At 40.2% G+C, this 23,639-nt stretch overlaps 1 protein-coding gene across 1 annotated transcript in view; it reads left to right on the top strand.

Moving 5' to 3' along the window:
* The window catches only part of fbxl16 (F-box and leucine-rich repeat protein 16), a gene marked incomplete at its 3' end in the record, with an annotated part of 34,880 nt that overhangs the window by 8,000 nt on the left and 3,241 nt on the right, over positions 1-23,639 (top strand). The window contains exons 2-4 of the mRNA XM_083931834.1: positions 15,156-15,870; positions 18,770-19,012; positions 21,582-21,847. Coding sequence (XP_083787960.1) covers positions 15,163-15,870; positions 18,770-19,012; positions 21,582-21,847 — 1,217 coding nt within the window. The 5' untranslated portion in view covers positions 15,156-15,162. The remainder of the gene's footprint in view (positions 1-15,155; positions 15,871-18,769; positions 19,013-21,581; positions 21,848-23,639) is intronic.

The raw sequence follows: 23,639 nt of genomic DNA, 5'->3' as shown, positions 1-23,639 counted from the left end.
TGGTCTCTCTCACCAACCATGCCAGTTGTTGGTAAGCCAACATGGAACGATTGTGGCAAATGGATTTACTACCTACAAGAAGGTTGCACACCATTCCAAACAGGACCAGGAGGCAATAGAGCTACTGTAGGCCAAGACAGCTTGTATAGACATTGATGGTATTCAGCGTCATACCACTCCTGCATGTCAATGACATGCCCCAATTACACATACCCACGAAGGCTGTCACAGCAAAAGCAAAGAATTCGGCAGGGGGATGTAGCAGCATACTGTGTTAAAACCAACAATCTTTGACAAGCTTTCTATTCAATTCATGTGCAAATGTCTAAAATAAAATTTGAATGCGCGGCTAGTGCCTGGCCCAACCTTGGGAGCTAAGTTTCTGGTTGTCCTGCTAAGGTTCAGGAAGACTGCTGTTGCTGTATCTAACATAAAAGGCATGTTTCGTAAAGTGAGGCTACTTCCCAAACAGCCCCCCTGTTTTTTGTTGTTTGACCCAAAAAAGGCAGCTAAACCAGTCAACTATGAATGGCAAGTACTTTCCTTTAGGATCACACCTAGACCCTGGTGTATAGATTCTCTGAATATGTTAACTTGTTGGCTTGAATCAGAATCATGCCTATTGAAGGTATTTGTTTCTACCAGAGTGTCCCCTGTTCAAGAGATTAATTAAAGCAGCCAGAGCAAAGTTGTAAAATAAGTTGAGGTTTTAAATGTTTTCAACAAGCCCTTCATCCTGCCACTCTCTAGGGGTAATACCACGACTAACGGGAAACTGGCAGAAAAGACCAGATGGCACCAAGGACCACCCATGTAATGGCAGCTGTCAGATGAGTGGGCCACTAAACCAGCCTTAGAGGTTCTGTCATTCCAGAGCCAAAGAAGAGCACATTCTGTGTGGCTACGAGCATAACCACAAACTCCTCAAAACAAGACCCCAAGCAGTACACCAGCTTTAAAGAGCCAATGGAAGTTGCTGTATTGAGGCATCATGGGGTGGCTGACAGGCAAGGCAGTCCATCAGTGTAAGAGTACGCGTCAGCTGAGGGGGACATTGCCGACTCTCTGCTGGAAAACCTGTGCTCTCCACAAACATACTATTGCCCTTGGTACCAGAATATGATTCAGCACCATTGTTTATCCAGTGGGAGGCAGGCTTCATCATAGAAGTCAACTAGAGTTGGATGCTATTCACCCCACTGTCCTGGATCCATCTCATATTGTAACCAATGTCATAATTCAGGACACAAATAAAGCTCTCTAACACCCTGGTGCTGAACAAGTGTTGCACAGTAGATATCGGATACCTCGAGGACATGAATGTACACCAGCAACATGCTTGCTCTGACTGCCAGAGGTGGAGAGCTGACCGAGCAGTACCAAAGATGTCAGACCTGCCTTTACCAAGCTTTTGCCTTATGTAAATACCTTTCTATTCAAACATTGTTTCAGGCACTTTTAGCTGAAAATTGGTATACAACAAATGATGGGGAATTATCTTTAAATGTCTGACACCAGGAGTGGTCCACATTAAAGTACTGACCAGTATGGTGCCTACTCCTTCCTCCTTTTCCCCGGGAGATTCAATGCTAGAACAGGGAAGCCATGCGGGTTGCTGTCTGGTCAAGGCTGGCTGGCTGGTTGGCTTCAAGTTCATTACACCCCAGCCTGGAAGAAGAGCTAGAAAAGAAACAGATTGTATAACTTCTTCCATCACTGATCACGTTGCATATTTTAAAATATATGCCTTTCACAGACATAAAGTCAATAATCTGGATAACCATACTTCCATCCTCGCACTAACACAAGGACGTTTTGTTTCTTTTTATAGTTCAACATAAACTCTCTACTACACGGGTTGGGTTTATAGCTGAATTCAAGCCTTCCCCAAAGGTTTAGTGGAAGCTATAAAAGTTTCCAGAGCAAAATTGAATTGGCTATGTCACCAAATAGGATGTAGCTCTTTTGCTAAATGTTTTTCCAATTCATGTCATGTCATCAACAGGACACAAAACCTCAGATTAGGTCTCTATATTGTGTGATGATGAAACAGAGAGAACTAAACTGCAGACAAAGCAGGAGCAGCTGCAGTGATGCAGTGACGCCACAGAAATTACTACTAGAGTTGAGTGGTTTCTGATTTGCCGGAGTGACTGCACATCTCTCATAATGCCTAATCCTTACTAATATCATTTCAGGTTATCATGATGTATTATTGCTTTAGTGTCAGACAGCTGCGATCCTATCATGACACTAAAGCTGCCGTAAGATGATGAGAAATCTGCTCTTCACGAGGTAGAAACAAAGCAGATATGTGCAGCACAGCTATGCATAAACAACTTACAATCTTACTTACTCTCACTTGGAATAACCTGCAAAAAGGCTTGATTCTAAGTAAATTGGTCGCTCTGCGGGATTGTAAACGGTCGGTACTTGTCACTGTGCGTTGGCATTTTAATATTTTGACTAGTTAATGTAATCTTGTGATTATTGTAGTAGTCTGTAACTTTTTTAACGCTGCTGTCTTGGCCAGGTGATTAAAAAAAAAATGTCTCGCGCAGGGGCAGTCATGTCTCCTAAAACAAATTTATTTATTTATTTTGATAAACTGACCAGATATTTCAAAAACGTAAAATTTGTGTCTCTCATCTCAAACTTTGTGTTGAAGCTGACTTGTTTCATATTAATGACATGCTGTGTTGTGACCAGGTGAGTGCATGCTGATGGAGCTGGTGCTTCAGTCAGTAATAAATGATAATTTTTTCCAAACAATGTCTTTATCTGTGACATATTTGTAGGTTTGGAGATTTCTAATATGGCCTTTAATCGATAGCGAGTCCTAACTCTTGAAGAACCTGATAATGAGCCTGAACACCTGCACCTTCTTTAATAAAGCAATCAAGTCAAATGCTTTAGAAGCACCACTGTGTCAATCTCAAAATCAGAAACAGAGGCCAAACGTGAATTATCTGTGTCAAAATACATCCTCCTGGACAGGAGACATTTTTGAGGTCATTCTGTCAGGCATGATGACTTCAAAGATGTCTCAAGACCAGTACTCAGCGTACTCTTGGGGTGATCATGTAACTGTAAATGGATGTCCTTCCCAGGTAAATGCAAACAAATATTGACTTTATGTAGCGGAACAGTAGGAGTACACTGCAGAGACCACTTAGTAGTAGTGACTCATATTGGCAGGTATTGCAGTCAAGATAGTGGTAAGATTTGTTATATGGCTCTGAATCATAGCTCTGAAGCTTTGTAGAAATCTTGACTGCTGTTTGCCTTCCTCTTTAACAGGAAGTACAGGAAACTTGCACTTGACCGGAACGTGGTACTATTCCTTGAATTACAGGCCAATGAGTTCTCTTGTTACATGAGGAAGAAAATACCATGAGATCATTTGCAGAGAAGCATCATAAAAATACCTGATTCAGCAGCTCTAATCAAACCAACGTCATGAGAGTAGGAGGCCGAAACCGAAGGAGGTACAAAATCCTATAATGCACTTTCCCTTTCTCTCCACTCAAAGGGCTAATTCTTATCCATCAGAGCTTCTAAAACTGCTGGTGTGTCACCCTGAAAAGACTCTAAAAGTTGCTGTCTGGTTTACGTTAACACATCTGGGCCTTATAGATTCACGTGAGTGGTATCTGACTGGAGAAACGAGACAGAAGTTGGGAAACGTGACATGGTCTTGGTAAAACGGTAGGCGCATAGAAATGCCCCAACAGCTCTTACTGCCTGGTTTGATGTCTTCAGATTAAAGGAATTTGTTGGTTTTAAAGCTGAAACAGAGGTTCTTGTTTCTGGTGTTGATTTTTTACAGTCACATTTCCTTCTGTTTCCTTCTGTGTCCTGTGGCCCTATTGGTTGTGATTTGAGGTTTGTTGCCCTTTCATCTGTTTTTTTTTTCAACTGATGGCTATACGCAGAATACAGAATACAGAATACATCTGCAAATTTCTCACATTAATGATTTGGATGCAGATGCAGATGCAGTTTCCTGCAAGGCCTACATGAACATTTGGCACTTTTTCATAATAGTGTCAGATACCAATCTCATTCTTTGTTGCTGTGACTCTTCAAGATTTGAAAGGGTAAAAAACAGTAAAAGACAAACACGCACATATAGTGACAAACACCAACAAAAAGCTTTCAATGTAAGATTGTAACTATCGTACTGTTGAACTCCAGATTTTTCTTTTGGCCACAATTCACTTTCCATTTCATCATTCTATATTAGTTAGTTATATTATAGTTATATTATAGGAATAGTTATTCCTGTTATTGTAAGAAGGGTAAATAAGATCCCTACAAAAATGAAATGTATCTCTAAGTTATGTTAGTAAAAGCTAAAAGGCTCAGGCTGTGATCTGACAGTATGCTAATATACAGTATATGTAATAAATGGGTGTGGCAGTTTTCCAACAGTATGACACTAGGTTGATACTGTTTACAAGGACAAAGAGAGTGATGAAATCAAGGGGTTGAAAAGGAGGGGGAAGGAAGCAGCAAAGGTGTAGATTTTGGAGGAGACATGTCCATTTAAGTATTTAGAACATGTGCATTTCTGCTCACCAAAAACAAAACATGAATGTAGCAGAGGAGGACTGTGATTTTGACGACATCAAAGACATTTCCACCGTAAATTTTATGCAGTAAAGGCACAAAATGGTGCATGCGAATTCATCACAATGCACAAAATTAACCACAAAACCTCCTGGACCCACAAACTCTGTTTCATATGTGCGTCCGCCAAGGTTGAATCTTAACCTACGCCCGTAGGAAAGGAGTTCCTCTGATACTGTCTGACGACTGGGTGACTCTCTCTTCAACAGGATATAACAAAAAATAGTATACTTACTATCAAGCCTGTGTAGGTTGTGTGTATTCTTCATCAGCAGTCACTTCAAGCAGTTTACTGTGAAGCAGCATCTGAAGCTTTTTTGCAGAATTTTCCCTGATTTCTTCCAAGTTGTAAGACCCAGTCTCTGATGCACTGCACAGTGTTTGCACATTTCAGTTCACATTACACAACCCTTATAGCACGGTACCCTGTTGATTATTTCCTCTATGGTGTTTGGCAGGGTGTTAAAACATATGCCTAAATTATCTCTGAACGTATGCAGTTGTGCAGTTCCTCACCTCCTTTCATTACCACTCAAAGTCCATTTTAACACATTTTACATTACAATCATGTAGCCTGTCATTGCAGGCTCCTTTAACACTCTCTTCACTGACGAAAGCCAGACACCCACAGTTGCAGAATATCACTGTTATCTCACCATCTCATTATTAATGCAAAGATACAAATCACACATCACAATGACAGAGCTCCAATATGGGAGTATTATTGTTTTTTTTCTCAGAAATTGACCACTATTACATTTTCTATTTCATGCATAACGAAGTTTACCTGACTATGAATTTCGTTCCGCCTTGCTATACTCATACATCTGGGATCACTCCACACCAAAGTGATTTCAGTAGGTTGGGCCTTAGAGTTAGAGGTCCGAGGTGGGGAGATGACGGCAAAGTATGCGGTTTTGCCGTCCAGGCGACAATGCCACGGGGGGCGCTCTCAAATATTCACACTCTGGAACCTGGTTACAAAAAAGACTGGTTTCAGGCTCCGATAATGCCGGCTGTGTGTGGATGGTCAAGCTTAATGATACTAAAAAGTCGGGCCCTAATTTATGATTCTTGAACATTAGCATGAACATCAACATTAGCCTACAGCAGTAACGCTGTCCCTGTGAACAGCTACACGAGTGTTAAATACATTTGCTTGAAATCAAATTACCAACTAAACCAGCAGAAAGTAGAGGGCCCAGCTCTCTTTTACCATTGCCCACCTAAGACTACATCTAAAGTCCACACAGTGTTTCCAAGTGGCGTTAGTAGAGTCCTCTGTCGACAGTGAAACACAAGAGCAGCCTGACAAAAGATAATTAAGATAATATAATCTCTTTTTAGTTGGCAAATAGCAAAACTGCATTGTGGCAGCACAACATCTAGTAAAGAATGAGAGAGCTGGCTGACTAAATCATTATTTCATTCAACATAAAGACTGGTTTATGACAACAGCTGTGATAATAGAAGTGACAGAAAGATGTCTTCTCAACTACACTCCTACACAACCGACGGTGACTGGACAGCTACATACACAGCTGGTTACTCTGCCCACTGACAGTCTTTCAAACAGTGGTTCATTGGTATTATACAACGGAATTCATAATCTCATTAAGATACATTTCTTTTTCTGTTGTCAGACAAAAAGTATGAAATAGTTATTTGATTGCATCTCATAAATTGTAGATGTTAATGACAATTCATTCCCAAGCTGATGACTGATTTTATAACCATAACTTTGAAAAAATTTGACGTACATCTAATTATATTATCCTGGGTGCAGCTCAATTGGTACAGATGAGTTCATTTCAAAAAGATTCTTTCCCCATTTGGAAATTTGCCGAAATCCACTGAATGTCACGTTATCACGCTCTGTTGAGATCCATCGATGCTTCGTTGCCCTTGGACTTCTGCCACAGACACAGGCCAAATACCGTTCATATGAATCCAATGCAAACATTACCATGACACAGACCTGGATTAAAATGGGTATAAGATTCCTTTAAGGGGTTGGTGGTGGTTTGATCCTTGGCTCCACATTTAAGTGTTTGTAGAGGAAAATGAAAAAACCGGGCAAAGCATGTCATGGTGTTGGCCACCATACAAGGTGCTGGCCCTCGTTGGGAGCATCTTAGGGCTCAGTGTCTTGCTCCAGGACACTTCGACATGAGGGCAGGAGGAGCCGAGGATTGAAATACCAGCCTGCTCTACCTCATGAGCTACAGCCGCCCTCAAGTCAAAGAAAAGGTCTTTGGGGTCAGTATGTGCTGAATCAAATGTTGCTGGTCGTGTAGTTGATGAATTTGTTGTGAGGAATAAGTTGAGCCTTACTGGTTCTGGTTCTAGTTCTGTGAATCCTGGAATTCAGATGGACTGAGGGGAAAAATAACTGTGAGTGATTCATGCAGCTCTCTTGCTTTTGTCTCATGACAAAGATCACTTGCAGTGAAACTCCACATCACTATTTGTAGTAAGACCGTATTAGAGGGGATATGTTGTTGTGGTCATCTTTAACCTCAGGCTCTCAGTGCTCGTGATCATCTCTTGCCCAGTTTGTTTAGCCCAGTGACAGTGTGATACTCACTTTAATATCTGAATGACAGCTTTGTCAAGGGTCAAGTCAATGTACAGTCTAATAAATGTGTGTTTGTGAATGTTAAGGTTTAAAAAATGGGTAAATGAAACACGATATGTATAACATATAACAAAAGGACAACACTTTACACATAAAGTATAACAAGCAATTTAATGGAGAATCTACAAAATGCATTTAAAAAAGACACATGTATTAAGTAAAAGAAAAATGTTTCACAACAAGTTGGTCAGTATCATGAGCAGAGTTGTGCATTTGTATGAATCTTGCATTTATTGTGAATAGATCTATGTGCATTGATGGCAAGCTTTATAAAGCCCATACTACAGTTTTATTGATGACTAATGGATGGATCATTCATGACTGTATGCAATCTTTGCATCCATTAATGTCAGCGTGACATTGTTTTTGCATCTGTTAGTGAAGCTGGATCTGAAAAGTCTGCACAGTGTTAACCCTTATAAAGATAATTTCTCTCTCTAAAATGACCTGTCATTGGCCAGTCTCCCATCACATGGTAAGATTTTCTAAGCCTGAAAACTGAGCCAAGGATAGGTGTAGAAGTCTAGTTTTCTGCCTGAACACTCAAATTACAATATAAAGAAAAATGATTATGCTTTTTTGCCCAACACCAAATGTGAACAGGTTTGACTCTCTTTCTTTTATTTTTTAGAGGTGAGATTAAGTTAAGTACAGGCCAGTAACTGAATTTGGCATACATTGTAATTTGTCTAAAATGTCTGTAACAACATTCAGACGTTATTATATATATTATATATTGCATACAGTACAAGATGCATTATTGTGCATACAAATATTAGACGTACTAAAATAATGTATTTACAAAAGTACACATATTTGTCTTCCATAATCTATGTGTACATTCAATTATCTCAAGAGAAGCCTTTTTCTGTAATGTATTCATTGAAATGAACAGAATGTATGAACCGTGAACATTAACATGGATTTAGAACATGCACGTAATAAACATATCAGAAGAATACAAAGCAAAGCAAAGCACTGTGGCAATTAAGAACATATACAATAGAAATATTGTAATAATAAGAATTAAACAAATGTAAAAAATACTAGAATCTAACTGTTTTAGATTGAGAAAAGAGATCTATAGAGTTCTGTGCAGGATGTACAAAAATATGGATGAGGGGATGTGCAGAAGATCACAGATCAGGGATAACAGTCCTATGGTTTAACACGGTGTATTCAAAACCAGGATCTGCTGATTCATTACCGATCCGTGGTTGATGAGTCACATAGTAAAAGTCGGGGGGAGTGATTGAAGTACAGTAGATACTGTAGCAATCTCCATCGTAGTTAGCCTTGTTTTAATTTGAGCAGACAGAAGACCATGTGACTAGTTTGAGACACAAATGCCCCTATCATAACTCTCTTCACATTAGAAAAGAGATGTAAATCAATAAAGGTAGTTGGAGTAAATTTGCAACCAACAACAGATTCATGCCGCGCAGCCGATCCACAGCCAGTAAGCTAACAAATCAAATCAAATCAAATCAACCTTTATTCATTTGACGCTTCTCATACAGAAAAGTATCGCAAAGTGCCAAGTTACAGAGATGTACCGAAAAAGAGAAACATCAAATAAAATCAAAAGAAGAAAGTTAAAAGAACCCAACCCTCCCACAGTCATGCACAGAGACATACACAAATGTATATACGTTCATTCACACATTCACATAAACATACACAGCCACGCTGACACACTGACACACACACTCACACCTACATCAACACTAGCTGTCACTACAGAGACACGGCCGGGCAGCGAGACCTGAGGTACAGAGGAGGCTAGAGGAAGCTACCTTTTGGGGGGCCAACCACACCGGGAGAGGTCCCAGTCCAAGGTCACAGGGAGCACCGCCACAGAGACCACCCCGACCCAGGCAGACAGGAGCCTCCGCACTAAGGTGCAGAGCCCTCTAGCCGCCCGGGCCGGAATTGTCCACGGGACAGCACCCCCTGCGGCCAGATCAGAGACAACTCCCAAACTGGCAGGCCCCCTGAGGAAACATAAGCAAGCAAGCTAACACTAGCCAGCTATCTGTAACTTGGCTAAGCTGCATGGATCTGGCGTTGCTTGCTTCATAATGTTAGCTGATAAGGTCATTTGAAAGCGGCAAGGCAGCCAGATCACCCCGGGAGTCTGGATGAATTACACTGTTAAAGTTTTCACTGAAAATTTACAGTAATCTACTGGCAGCAGCTTCGCCACTAAACTACTGTAAAAGTTACAGTATCTCACTGTATTTTAGAATTACAGTATGTTACTGAAAATAAATTTACAGTTATTTGCTGTAAATTTACAACATGATAATGATGATATGTTTCAGTAAATTACTGTATGTGTACAGTATTTGAACTGTATTTGAATCTACGGTATGTATCCTGTACTTAATGATAATTACAGAATGTTACTGTAATACTACTACTTCTACTACCACTACTTAAAATATAATAATAATAATAATAATAATGCAACACAAGTAAAACTAGACATGAATAAACATTAACTTCCCGTCTATTTCCCTTTCCTTATTTTATTTATTACTTTATCTTTCTTTATATATTGAAAAAATGTTTTATTACAGTGCATATGATATTTGGAAACTCACTGAGACAATTTTGTTTTTGTGAGAAAGGAAAATCAAACTGTTTTAATAAACCCCGTTGCATAGGGAAATAAAGCGTAAACAATTATTCAACAGTTTTTCCAAACATCTCGAATTCCAATAGTTTGAATAAGAAAATACACGGTTTCAGTCACTGAGTGAGTGAATGCAGTGTTTAAATGACTGGATGGGTGAGATAGGGGTGTGTGTGTGTGTGTGTGTGTGTGTGTGTGTGTGTGTGTGTGTGTGTCCCTGATTGATGTCAATGCAGCTTCTGAAAAAAAAAAAATAGAGTAAAAAATAATTTTCTTCCAGGTGATATCAGTCTATGAATGTGACATATCAATTAAGAGCATGCTTAGTAAAATGAAGTGATGCAGAATGTTTAACCATGTTAAAAAAAAGGATTAATGGCCATAACAATGTTATTAGACGCTGTAGTTATGTTTGTAGTTGCTGATCTCGTGTCAGGGGCACCATTGGCTATCACTACATGTTATTGGTAAATGATGTTGTGTGAAGAAAAGTCAATCATGTCAAGCTCGATGGTACAGTAGTTCTGAATGAATTCCAGTGTGCACGTTGCATCATGTTGATACAAAAGGTTGAAGTTGAAGTAGGAGGAGAAGATTACAGCATCCAAACAGACAACATGCAACTTTGTTTTTTCTGCGTCATTGGACCTAAGGAAAAGATTAGTATCAGTTAATGGAAGTAATGGAATCAATCTGTATGTCTGAAAAAACAACCTCATGTGAAGTGCCAGTTCATTCATTCATTCATCTTCAACCGCTTAGCCCGGGGTCGGGGTCACTGGAGCCGATCCCAGCTGACATCGGGCGTGAGGCGGGGTACACCCTGGACAGGACGCCAGTCTATTGCAGGGCACATAGGGACGAACAGAGACAGACAACCATTCACATCTACGGGCAATTTAAGAGTCATCAATGAACCGAACACGTGCACATCTTTGGACTGTGGAAGGAAACCGGAGAACCCGGAGAAAACCCACGCAGACACGGGGAGAACATGCAAACTCCACACAGAAAGGCCCAAACCGGGATGCAAACCTTGAACCTTCTTGCTTTGAGGCGACAGTGCTAACCACTACACAAATTTATTATAAAATTGGCCTCAATGACAAATGCACTTAAATATTCAATTGGCAATGGCTGAGTTTGTTTGTTGTGTAGAGCAAAATTACTTAAGAGGTAAGAGGCAAGTAATAGGGCATCCTGTTAAACGTATACATGTTTTTTTGTGTTCATTTTCCATTGTTTGAATTTGTGGAGATAAGGGTTTTATTTTGAAAAGCCAGCTGTCCTGTTAGTGTTGCTTCTTGTGGATCAGTCTCTTCTGCATCCCCACCTAACTGCCTGACAGAGACACCACAGCCACATGACATAACAGACAGAGTGGTGGCAAATATAGATTTTGCTGTGGCTGTGCATTCATTACCTCACAATGAATTTGCAACGTTTTATTCTAGCCGGCCTGTGATATCTGAATAAATGCCTTCTTAGCCCGACATTTCTCTGAAACGTGTCTGCTTTGTTGAAACGTTTCACAGTGCTTGCTGTAGCTAGTCTAGTTGACAACATTGCTGTATTATGTAATGGATGAACCTTGGTGATGCTACAGCGGAGGCAGAGCCAGTCTCCATCTGCTAAGGGGCCGACAACAAATACTTGAAAGTGATTAAACGTGAAGACACTACCGGACGTGGTCATATTTAAAAGCGTTCTTGATAACCTACAGACAATATGTACATACACGTAAATGTCTGTGTAAATGGGTGTTGCGGGTGTTAATAGTGCTGCTGGTTGTATCATTAGAGTGGGACAGAGAGATGCTGTTTTGTGTGAGGCCCTGGAGTCAGCATGTTACATAAGTGAGCGGTTTGAGCCTGTGAGCTGTCCTCCCGCTGCTGATACAGTGAGATCACAGAGAACAGACTCGACAGCATTCATTTACACTATCATGTGTTTTCACTTGAATGCAAACAACAAAAGAGAAGCCACCTATTCAAACAGTATACTGATGATAGCTACAGCACTTGACTAAGCTGACTGAAAGACAAATAGCACATATCTCTTGTTACATTATTATAAATTGAATGCTTTTTTTCATTGATGGTCAGACAAAATAGATGCCTTGAAATAGTGGAGGGCTATATCATTACATGTAAGTCTTGATGTTGCATTCTCTGGAAAGTTAATTGACACACAACAGAGTGAAAGTTCACTTTTAACCTTGAAACGGTTAGTTGGATAACATAATCTCAACTCAAGTTACTAACTTCTTTCAACTGTCTCGCAATCTACATTTGCGGATGCAGTTTTCTCCGTTGTCATGCAGCCGTTGCAAATACGTAGATTGTTCCTCACCTCTGATACAACCCACAGGAGCACTTCCTAAAGTAACGCCCCCACCGGTGTAAGCAGATCAGCACGTCCTCCTACCTAAACGTAACAGTCACACTTGTTCATGTTGAAAGGCAACAAAACTAATTTATTAGATTCAGGAAAAGAACACGGTTGGTTGGTTTGTTTTGTACACAACTTAAAATATGTCAGCACTGACTTTTGGTTTTTGGTTTTCAGTGGATATGAACAACGGTTTCCTGGTTGAAAGTTCTGTGTTTGTTTGACCCGACCGTCCGCACCACTCGTCCCTACGTGGACTTTGTCACCTGACTTCCTCCTTTGGTCCCGCCATGGCCACTAGAGGTCAGCGCCACTATAGATGTAAATTTAGGTTATAATTAGCTGCTTGTGCGAATTACCTATGGGTCCGTTTTCTGGACAGTGTCGCTGGTCGTGATGTGACCTAAATCTACAACTTCAGTGTGATGACAGGTGATGGAGGGAATTGGCCACCTTTGCTGCTGACAACTGAGCAAACTCAGTGACATGTGTTTGAATTCCTTGGATAAAACTATAAGTGGACCCTGAGTTAAGATTATTAGTCAGTTTAAAAAAACAATTTATAGCAAGGTACTCTTTACTCTACTTCGGGCTAAACCAGTTAGAAATCTGATAAAATAATATACTTCATCACAGTGATGCAAAATTATTCTGATTCGTGGCACTTTTTGATTAATAGTATTATAAATCCATAAAATAGCGCTCATTGAAGTTGGACAACATTTGTGGTCAGCTCGGATTCACAACTCTTGAAATTCCAATAGGAAAGATTAATAAATTAATTAAACAATAAAATACCTCAAAACATCTGTAAATATTTATCAAATCAGTCCTGCAGAATAATCTATGTCTCCACTATTATTCTATCTGTGTGTTAAGCATGTCAGCTTAGTCTGGAGTCTGACCTTCACCAGCTGGACGTGCATTTAACATCAGTGACTCTGTAAAGATAGCAACAATTCCTGTTCCACTACTGTTGTGATTTTTGGTGTGAACAGGGCTGCATATGCAGAGAAGAGCAGTGGGCTGTTCCAGGTCTGCTCATCAACCTTCTGGGGAAACCCTTGTCTTAGTTTTGCACAGCTTTGCCCAGCACAACCAGTGGCAAACCACAGAAGAGCCTCCCCTTAAAGTGTAACTCCGGCGAAAATGAATATACATCAAATACCCCATCGAGACAAGTTTTTGGGGTGATCACCTCTTAACAGAGAAATCCCGGACAGTCGATAAGAGCCAGACATGGATAAAGCTGAGCCGCTTGGGGCGAAGCGCTAAGCCATCCAAAACGGCTTTTTTAACCACTAATATTGCTTAAAATAGCACCAAACCTCTGCAGTAGCATGATAAGAGTTTCTGCATATAAAACAAAGCACCAGTAATGTAGTATTGCAATATGCCATGCATTTCCTGGTTTCTGTTTCTTTATCATCGTTGATCATGCATAAAATAAGGCTATTACTAATGTATGAGTCATGCTGTAATCCTTATGCTCATCCACAGGCCAATGTAATGGGTAACTTCAGCTGTTATTGATGAGGACTCGATCCCTTGAGGGCAGCCTGGCTTTGCTCTGTTTTTGACGTAATTCTCATACATTTTGTGTGTTTCTAGGCAGTTTTTCTACTTATCTGTGTCTTATTCGTGCTGATAAACTATAGAATATAGTAGCCTGCATCACTCTGCAGAGTATAATGTGCCCTGCTTTAGGTGGCCATATTGTCTACTGTGCTGTTTGGTTTTAATACCCGTGTGGAGGTTTAATGTGGTCATTAACTGATTATTATATATCAGATGTGCTGCCATAGAGCGATCTATCTATCTATCTATCTATCTACCTATCTATCTATCTATCTATCTATCTATCTATCTATCTATCTATCTATCTATCTATCTATCTATCTATCTATCTATCTATCTATCTATCTATCTATCTATCTATCTATCTATCTATCTACCTATCTATCTATCTATCTATCTATCTATCTATCTATCTATCTATCTATCTATCTATCTATCTATCTATCTATCTATCTATCTATCTATCTATCTATCTACCTATCTATCTATCTATCTATCTATCTATCTATCTATCTATCTATCTATCTATCTATCTACTGAAGTCTGCGTAAATGTGCACAAAACGTCAAATGTCTCGGCCACCTACTCCATAAAGAGAATGCCTTTAAAATGCATGGAGCTCTGAAACTATGGTGCTGTGTCTTATAGTGTATATTATGTCTGTAATGTGTTTAGGAAGTTTGTCTTTAACTAAAAAATAAAATGACAAAACATTATATAGCGGGACACAGAGTTATTTTGTCAGTCAAAGCAGATCCTTTGTCAGATAATTTGAAACTTGCCATTTCAATGAACATGGAGGGATTGTATACTTGTTGTATAGTTATGTCATTGGTTATAAGATAATTGTTTTGCTTATATATCGTTAGTCTTATCATAATTCCAAAGCAGTGTAGACTTTACACTAGGGCTGGGTGATATGACCAAAATCTACTTTTCGTGATATATACATTAAGCACTACTGTATTCTGGGAGTCCAGTTTGTTAACTGCGCTGAACTCAGTTGTAATCTAAAGTGTGACATAAAAACAATACTACAGTCTTCAGATGATATTCCCTCGAAATATTCCATATGCGATATTCTGAGAAATTTGAGTTAATGAACTTATTGTCCATTTAGATTACTTAATTGTGTATCACAATACGATTCCAGTGCAAGATGATAAATGAATTATTGCCAGTCCTACTTTATGCAGCCCAACCCTTTATAAATGTGTCTTTGCACACAAGTTTCCAGTGTTTAACTGCACCTACTCACACTCTTTTCTCTTTCACCAGGTTCCCAATGTTGAACATGTCCACCCCCAGCGAGCTGAAGTCTCCCTGCGTGACTCGCAACGGTATGGTGAAGTTGCCCCCCAGCCAACCCAACGGTCTGGGCAGTGCGAGTATCACCAAGGGGACACCTGCTGCCAAGAACCGTCTGTGCCAGTCCTCTTCGGTCCCTTCCATCCTGCCTCCGCCACCGTCCTCCCTCCCCTACCACCACCACCACCACCTGGACGGCCCTGGCATGCCCAAGTCAGCAGCCTCTCTCTTGGTCTCTGACATGGAGCCGGGAATGCCTCTGGTGGGCTTGAAGCCGTCCCTTCGTCAGCTTCCCCCTCTCACTCTACCCAAACCCATGCTGCTGGAGCGCCAGCTCGTCCTGGATGAGAAGCTGCTCAACCGATTGCTGTGGTACTTTACCACAGCTGAAAAATGTGTGCTGGCACAGGTGTGCAAGACATGGCGCAAGGTGCTTTACCAGCCCAAGTTCTGGGAGGGCGTGACACCCATCTTGCATGCCAAGGAGCTATATACCCTGCTGCCCAATGGGGATAAGGAGTTTGTCAGTCTGCAGGCCTTCGCCCTGCGTGGCTTCCAGTCTTTCTGCCTAGTGGGCGTCTCAGACCTGGACATTTGTGAGTTTATCGATAACTACCCGCTGTCCAAGAAAGGTGTTCGCTCTGTCAGTCTCAAGAGATCCACCATCACAGATGCCGGTTTGGAGGTGAGTCAGAATGTGTTTTGAAAAGACAGAGGTTATTGGATGAGAATTTTCCCTGATATTAGAGATTATTCTAAGTTAAACATAGGTAATAGTTTAGACTGTGTGTGAGATGAAAGCTCTCCCTTGGAGCTCAGCAGGCAACGAAGCAGCTGCACTGGTCAGCAGCGGATGTGAGCAGCCACCAATATATTATGGTTACTTGTAGAAAAAGACACATCCTTCCTGCTTTCTGATCTGACCTCTTTCATGTTTACCTGTTGGAAATGTATAATTTCAATGTCCACGTCAGTACAACAATGTCTTCATGTCGTACTTTAACACAAATGCTCGTTTCATGCATTCATTCGTGACTTCCATTTGTCTCCAGTTCACATTATACTTTTTGTCTTAAAGTGTTACGCTACTGTTAATGTAACCCAACACCTCATGTTCAGATGTTTCTTCTCAGGTGTTTTAGAAATACGTACATGAAATGTTGAGTTTCATTAATGCTCCTAATTGGTTGCAAAAAATGGAAAGCAGAAGTGATGGGACATCATTTGAGAATGAAAACATTGTTAGGTTTAACAAGAGAAAGTGAGCGACTTTGTTCTTCTGATGGAATTAGTGCTGTCGGAAAATGCACCTTAACGGGATAGTTATGATGTATGATGTAATCATAGTCAGTGTATTACCTGCAGTAGATAGTGGTTGGCACACATCACCACTTCAAAAAAAAATCTGAACTATCCCTTTAAGGTACAGGGCATTCCCCCCCTCCTCAATGTTTAGGGTTCTCCAGTTTGTGTTAAACCAGTAACCTTTTCAGTCTGGTTTGGGTTCAGTCTGTATAGAAGAGGATGTGTTTGGGCATTATACGGCATAGGTAGGCCACCTGTTGTTTGTTTTCATTATAGACAGCAGTGACAAACGTGAGGACAGTATGAGTCTACCTTTACTTCTATCCTCATAATCAGTGCCTTTATCATATTCTATTACTAGGAATAAAAGAGGCATAACAGTGATTCTCAGATGGCTCTTCATACCTGCTAGGCTGCTATTCTGGGATGAGTGGATGGTTGCCATGTAGAAAGCTCGAACTGTTGGCTGCATGATCTATATATGGATGTTCCTGTTGCAGGGTTCTGATATGTGTATTCTAGTTTTGTTGCACCTAAAACAGGAGAATTACATTTACAAAAAGAAAGCAAAGTAAAAATGAAATGCAAAAATGGTCCATGCTCAGAGAATATGGTGACCCATAGTGTTTGATATAAATGGTATTGTAAAATAATTCACACTCAGCTCTGTATTATGAAATGCTATTTTATTCGACTTCATTTCACAAGAACAGTTGATTGCAAACAGTAATGTTATTTTCTGTTTCTTTGGTCTGAATGAGTTGAATGAGGCCAAATGATTTATGACAGAATTATGAAAAAAAAGAATGAAAACCCATTGTGTCTTCAGATGTAACATGCTCTGTCATCATTACACAAACAAGTGGAATTTGTGCTGCTTCGTGTCCAATGATACGATTAATAACTTAAACATGTCATATTTAATCATCTTTTTTATAGTTAGAGTAATTTCAATAGTGATGTCACTAACTTTAAATCCTCAAATAAAAGCCAAATAATCTTAGACACACTTTATATCATTACAAATGTGTATTCTCATTCATTATCAGTTTATACAGCAGCCTCCACTTCTGGGTGCACAGTTATATCTGTGGCACTGTTTTACATTAGTTAACAATGGAGTCGTTTCTTTAATTGAAATACTGCTTTTATTCATTCAGTATTTCCAAATTCGTCCATTGTGTGTGATCGATGTTAAGCTACTGTAAACTTAACAATTCACATTTATATTTCAAATTAAAAGCTTAGCAGAAAAGAGAGGGATTAACTCCAACACACACAAAAACAAAAGCAGTAGTAAACTCTTATTTTGAAAAGAAAGGGACAGGATGACATAATATTTCATAATACTTTATGAGCTGCATTGTTAAATGTTTATTTATTTCCCCACCTTTATATTTGTCTGTCTTTATGTGTGTGTATATGCTTTTGATGAAGGGTCAGGTTCAAGCAATCTAAAACATCCAAAACTTAACAAAAGAGAGAAAGACAAGAGTTATATGTTTGACTTGCAAGGAGAAGGGACAGAGATGCGTTCAGTTACAATCTTCTACCGCTCTGAGGCACACTCTGCCGAGCCCTTTCTTTTTATATCCTCTAGTCCCTGGTTGCAATATGTGTTATAGCTCTAAAGGTGAGGGGGCACACAACTGCAACTCGTCACATTTAAACAATTCATTATCGTTATGAGTTTACAACTCTAAGGGAGAGGGGGCACATGTTGCTCGTCCTTAAAACATGTTCTGTCTTAAATCAGATGAGCAGTGTCTGTTTTTGCACAGATTCCTCTTTGGTGACTCATCAGCAGTCACGCTTATCTGATTTCTTCTACCTGCAACACAACTCTGCACAAATTGGCTATACACACACACACCAAGTAAGGTTAGGTTATATGTAAAGGCAATTGGAGTAAATATGAGATTTCAATTATTCTAACATGAAGTCGTATTTATATTAATACTGAACACATTGGAGCTGTTTAAGACACACAGATATAGATGCTGACTCACTAGATAGAGAATTACATAGTTGGTGGTATCCATATTTGTGATTTACATGCTGATTAGAACGCTGTATAACTCTGGACATTAACTGTGATTCGTTGTTTCTTTGTTTGATCCACTATAATCATGAAAGATAGGCAGTTCAAGTGTAGTTTAAAGATAATGCTTCACACGTGCGTCCTCTGTATCACTTTGATTTTGGTGGTTCTGCTCATTATCTCTCTATGAAACCACATCTCAGCAGCTTCCTCACTGAGTCAACCCTTTATGTTGCAGGTCATGTTGGAGCAAATGCAAGGCCTGATGCACCTCGAACTGTCGGGCTGCAACGACTTTACGGAGGCCGGCCTGTGGTCCAGTCTGAACGCCCGGCTAACTTCCCTCAGCGTCAGTGACTGCATCAACGTAGCTGATGACGCCATCGCTGCTATCTCACAGCTCCTGCCCAACCTATCAGAGTTGAGCCTGCAGGCCTACCACGTCACTGACACGGCCATGGCCTACTTCACAGCCAAACAGGTAGGGTGTCACCGGAGAAACCAGCTTGGTACTTTACCGTTCACATTCACACATGTTGATTCTCAAGTTCTTGCCCCTAATATTAATCAAAAACATTCATACATTGATGCATTAGATATACCCACGTACCCTTTAAAAGGCCTGGAACTGAACCCAGTTGACATTAGGCAATGTATTTTTTATATATTTTTATTTGTTTTATTGTTTGCACAATTTAAAAACATACATAAACTTAGAAATAACAGACTGTACAGGAAGAGGAAAAAAACCCAGAGGGCTTATTTGAATCCTCCACCGTAAAACAATTCACAAAGTTATTGAGATTTCAAAATACGCAAAATGCAGAAAATAGTAAGTGATTGTAAACTTATGACAAAATCTGTTTGGTAGCAAGGGCTACACGGGGTGTGGTGGTTAGCACTGTCGCCTCACAGCGAGAAGGTTCCAGGTTCGCATCCCGGCCTTTCTGTGTGGAGTTTGCATGTTCTCCCCGTGTCTGCGTGGGTTTTCTCCGGGTTCTCCGGTTTCCTCCCACAGTCCAAAGACGTGCACGTGTTAGGTTCATTGATGACTCTAAAATTGCCCATAGGTGTGAATGGTTGTCTGTCTCTGTTTGTCTCTATGTGCCCTGCGATAGAGTGGCGTCCTGTCCGGGCTGTGCCCCGCCTTACGCCTGATGTCAGCTGGGATCGGCTCCAGCCCCCCGCGACCCCTACGGGGACAAGCGGTTGAAGTTGAATGAATGTTTGGTAGCAACAATGATAAGAAGGAACAATGATAATTTCCATTTGAAAAAAACAAAACTGTGTAATATGTAAGGATGTGTGTAAATGTGTGTGTAAGGGATATATGTTTTTCTGTATTGACCCCTGAACAGGTAAATTACCTCTGGGTAAAACAAATAAGATGGACAACAATACATGAGCATTTATAAAACAGCAGTAAAATGCTTCTTTAAGCATCTTTTGTAACACTATCGAGATACAATTTTTAGCCAAATAGAGAATATCACTCCGTAATTTGGAGGATGAAGATGTGATGATATACGAGTTGAATATGAATGAATGACTGTGAGTTTCCTTTAAAATAAGTCTTAAACTGATCAGGGATATTCCCTTAGCCCAAAAGTATTTTGTAAATAAAATACTTTCATTTAGGTACTGGTATCTTGTAGATCATTTTCATATTAATTAAAGCTGCACCAGTCAAATATTTGTGTATTAGCAATGTGATGAGGGGCAGTCATAGTGCCAATCTCCCAGAGAACTATCATTAGTGTTATATAATTACTTCCATAAATGATTTAATATATAATGTGTATTCCAGTCTGATAATGTGAGGAAGACCTGGTGATGTTCAGCTGGTTTGATTAAGAAATAAAATAAATTAAATAAACGTGTCAGGGGCCAAGTCGTTTCTGGGCGATTTTTGCTTTGTCACATTTTGACTCACGTTGGGCTCATTTTTCCCTGCAATATGAAGTTCCTGCACCTCTATGGAAACAGCACTGTTATGGTTATAAGTAGGGGGGGTACACAACATGTATTTTGTGCAGTATACCACAGTTATAGAGCCATAGATTATTAAAAAAGAAAAAAAAAGATAGACATATACACATCTGTGCCCGCAAGTGTTAATGATTCTGCAAAAAAAGAAGGGGGCTCCGCGTGCGGTACATGTTGAACTATTCACATTTAAAACAAGTCTGCTCTGATTGGTCAGCGTTTCCGGGTCTTCTGCATCTTAAGTTTCTGCACCGTCATTGCAGCCGGGGAATGACTGTAACGGCCCTCTAGCGTCACTTTCTACCTATATATAGTACGGTTGTGATGTCACATTTACATTATTTACAACCTCTCTTGGCCTCTCATCTCTGCTCTGTGTTAACAGCGCGCAGTTCAGCCCAAGTTTCACTGAGTCGTTGTCATGTGACTGTTGTTGGTCTCAGCCCAGGCAATCATGGCCTCCCAGTTGCGCTGAGGAACGCAGAATTGAATGACTTTTACAGGTTCTGGTTTGTGCAGATGGTTTATTTTGACTACATTTTAAATGAGACATGTAGAATGAAGTGTTTTTGGATGGAATATTACCAAGTTAAGATTTGGTTACTTTTCCTGATGCAAGAGTTCAGCACCGGACATGCATTCAAAGGCGGTTGGGAAGTTCAAAATCCGATGATAAGGTCTGTGTTTACAGTTTCTGGTTGTGATAAATGGTTTAGTTTTGGTATTTTTTTGCACCTGCCAGTGGGATTTGGAGTTCTGGGGGTTAATGAAAATGCATACAGTGGAAGGTTTCTCACTTTGGTATTGAGCCTGTATCCCGGATACATTTTGAACAGATTCATTTTGAGATTTTAAGATACAGTTTGGAGGTGGCTGGTGCCTCAAGTGCAGCATATTCAAAGTAGGACGTCAAAGAGTGCGATGCAGAAGTAGATTTGTGTGAAATGACATGTAAGGGCCTGTGATGGTCATCCTCAGTGGTGATAAAGCTGCCCCAGGTTGTTATCAATATCTATTTATTCACTTACATAACCAAATAAACTAAAATTACCTTCCACCCGCAGGGCTACACCACCCACACTCTGCGGCTTCACTCCTGCTGGGAGATCACCAATCACGGTGTGGTCAACATGGTGCACAGCCTCCCCAACCTGACTGCCCTCAGCCTCTCTGGCTGCTCCAAGATCACCGACGACGGCGTGGAGCTGGTTGCTGAGAACCTGCGTAAGCTCCGCAGCCTGGACTTGTCCTGGTGCCCTCGGATCACTGACATGGCCCTGGAGTACATTGCCTGTGACCTGCATAAACTGGAAGAACTGGTGCTGGACAGGTCAGTGGGGTCGGTGGTTAAAGTAGCCAAAATATATACTCAGGTCGACAATCACTCAAACAGAAGTAAAAGTAGTTCTCAAAGATAATTACTAAGAATAAGAAGGTAAAAATGGTAATTGAGTACCTGAGTAAGCCATAATGTATTCTATCTATCTATCTCTCTATCTCTCTATCTATCTATCTATCTATCTATCTATCTATCTATCTATCTATCTATCTATCTATCTATCTATCTATCTATCCATCTATCCATCTATCTATCTATCTATCTATCTATCTATCTATCTATCTATCTATCTATCTATCTATCTATCTATTTGTCTATCTATCCATCTCTATCTATCTTCCCCTGCTTCCATTATCAAAAAGTGTAACACTGTTACACTCATATACTCTTTGTACATCTTCTAGCCAACTGAAGGTCCATCAGATACACCTGTGATGGATTATAAAGAACTGTTTGATCAGTGGTTGATCTAACGCTTCACACATTTCCCTCCACTAGTGAAAGTCAAGAGTCACCTGAGAGCAACTCATCAATTCAGGATTCATTTATTATTTTGTTTATTAGAATATCTATAAAATATGCTCTACAGACAAACTAATGCTGAGATGTTTTGGGGGGGAGACAGAGAACTAGTTTAATACATTTTGATCAACATGACATAAACAACTCATAATGCAGTTGCACATAATCATTTGAATGAATGTGTCAAAGCATTTGCAACGTCAAAAGAATGAGAAATGGCTTTTATGATGTGCACAAGTGACCAGATGATGTGCGGGATGAACGAGTAGTTTAGAGGATTCTGATCTGAGAAATGCACCTCTATGGAAACAGCACAGTTATGGTTAGAAGTAGGGGGAGTACACGAAATGTATTATGTGCAGTATGCCGCAGTTATAGAGCCATAGATTATTAAAAAAGAAAAAAAAAGATAGACATATACACAAGTGTGCCCGCAAGTGTTAATGATTCTGCAAAAAAAGAAGGGGGCTCCACGTGCGGTAAATGTTGAACTATTTACATTTTCAGAATCTCTACTTCCAACCTCTCTTGTCCTCTCATCTCTGCTCTGTGTTAACAGCGCGCAGTTCAGCCCAAGTTTCACTGAGTTGTTGTCATGTGACTGTTGTCGGTCTCAGCCCAGGCAATCAAGAGAAAACCCGTAATAGTTGAGTAAGTTCAGTTCAGGGTAACAAAAGCTAAACAAGCAGATGGGAAGTGGTTGAAAATTAATCACAGTGTGAGGTTGCAGAGCTATGTAATGAAGGTAGCAGAGCTCTGCAATGATGGAGATGGCCCTTCTGCTGAGCTCAAGTTAAAACAATGAACTTCATCACTGCAGCGCATCACTTCATCGCAATCATTGCCCTCTTTAGCAACAGGGCTGCAGGACTAAATCATTCATGTTGTTGACAAATGTGTTTTTTAAAAGCAGTTGAGTCATTCGTTCAGGCAGTAACAGCAGTACATGTTTACTGAAATATATTTGCAGCATAATAACAACAGTGATGGTGATGATGACATCAGCACTGATGCACTCTGCCACATCTGACTGTTTACATCTTGAGTACCCCGCAATTATCAAGATTCAACTTCTTATTTGCCTGAATTCTCTGTGGCATGCATTCAAAGAGGTGATCCAGATGTTCTGGTGACTTCAAAAAAGGCTAAACTGCACTCAGTTGCACCGCTTTCTGAGCTTGTCTGCACATTTGTAAATATCTTTTGTGAATGGGACCTTGAGAATGGTTACAATCCATTCTTTGTTAATTCACCTCTGAGT

This window comes from Echiichthys vipera, assembly GCF_963691815.1.
Source record: "Echiichthys vipera genome assembly, chromosome: 17".
Taxonomy (NCBI): Eukaryota; Metazoa; Chordata; class Actinopteri; order Perciformes; family Trachinidae; genus Echiichthys; species Echiichthys vipera.
Note: the sequence above shows the minus strand (reverse complement) of the source record. Positions and strands in the feature narration are given on the sequence as shown.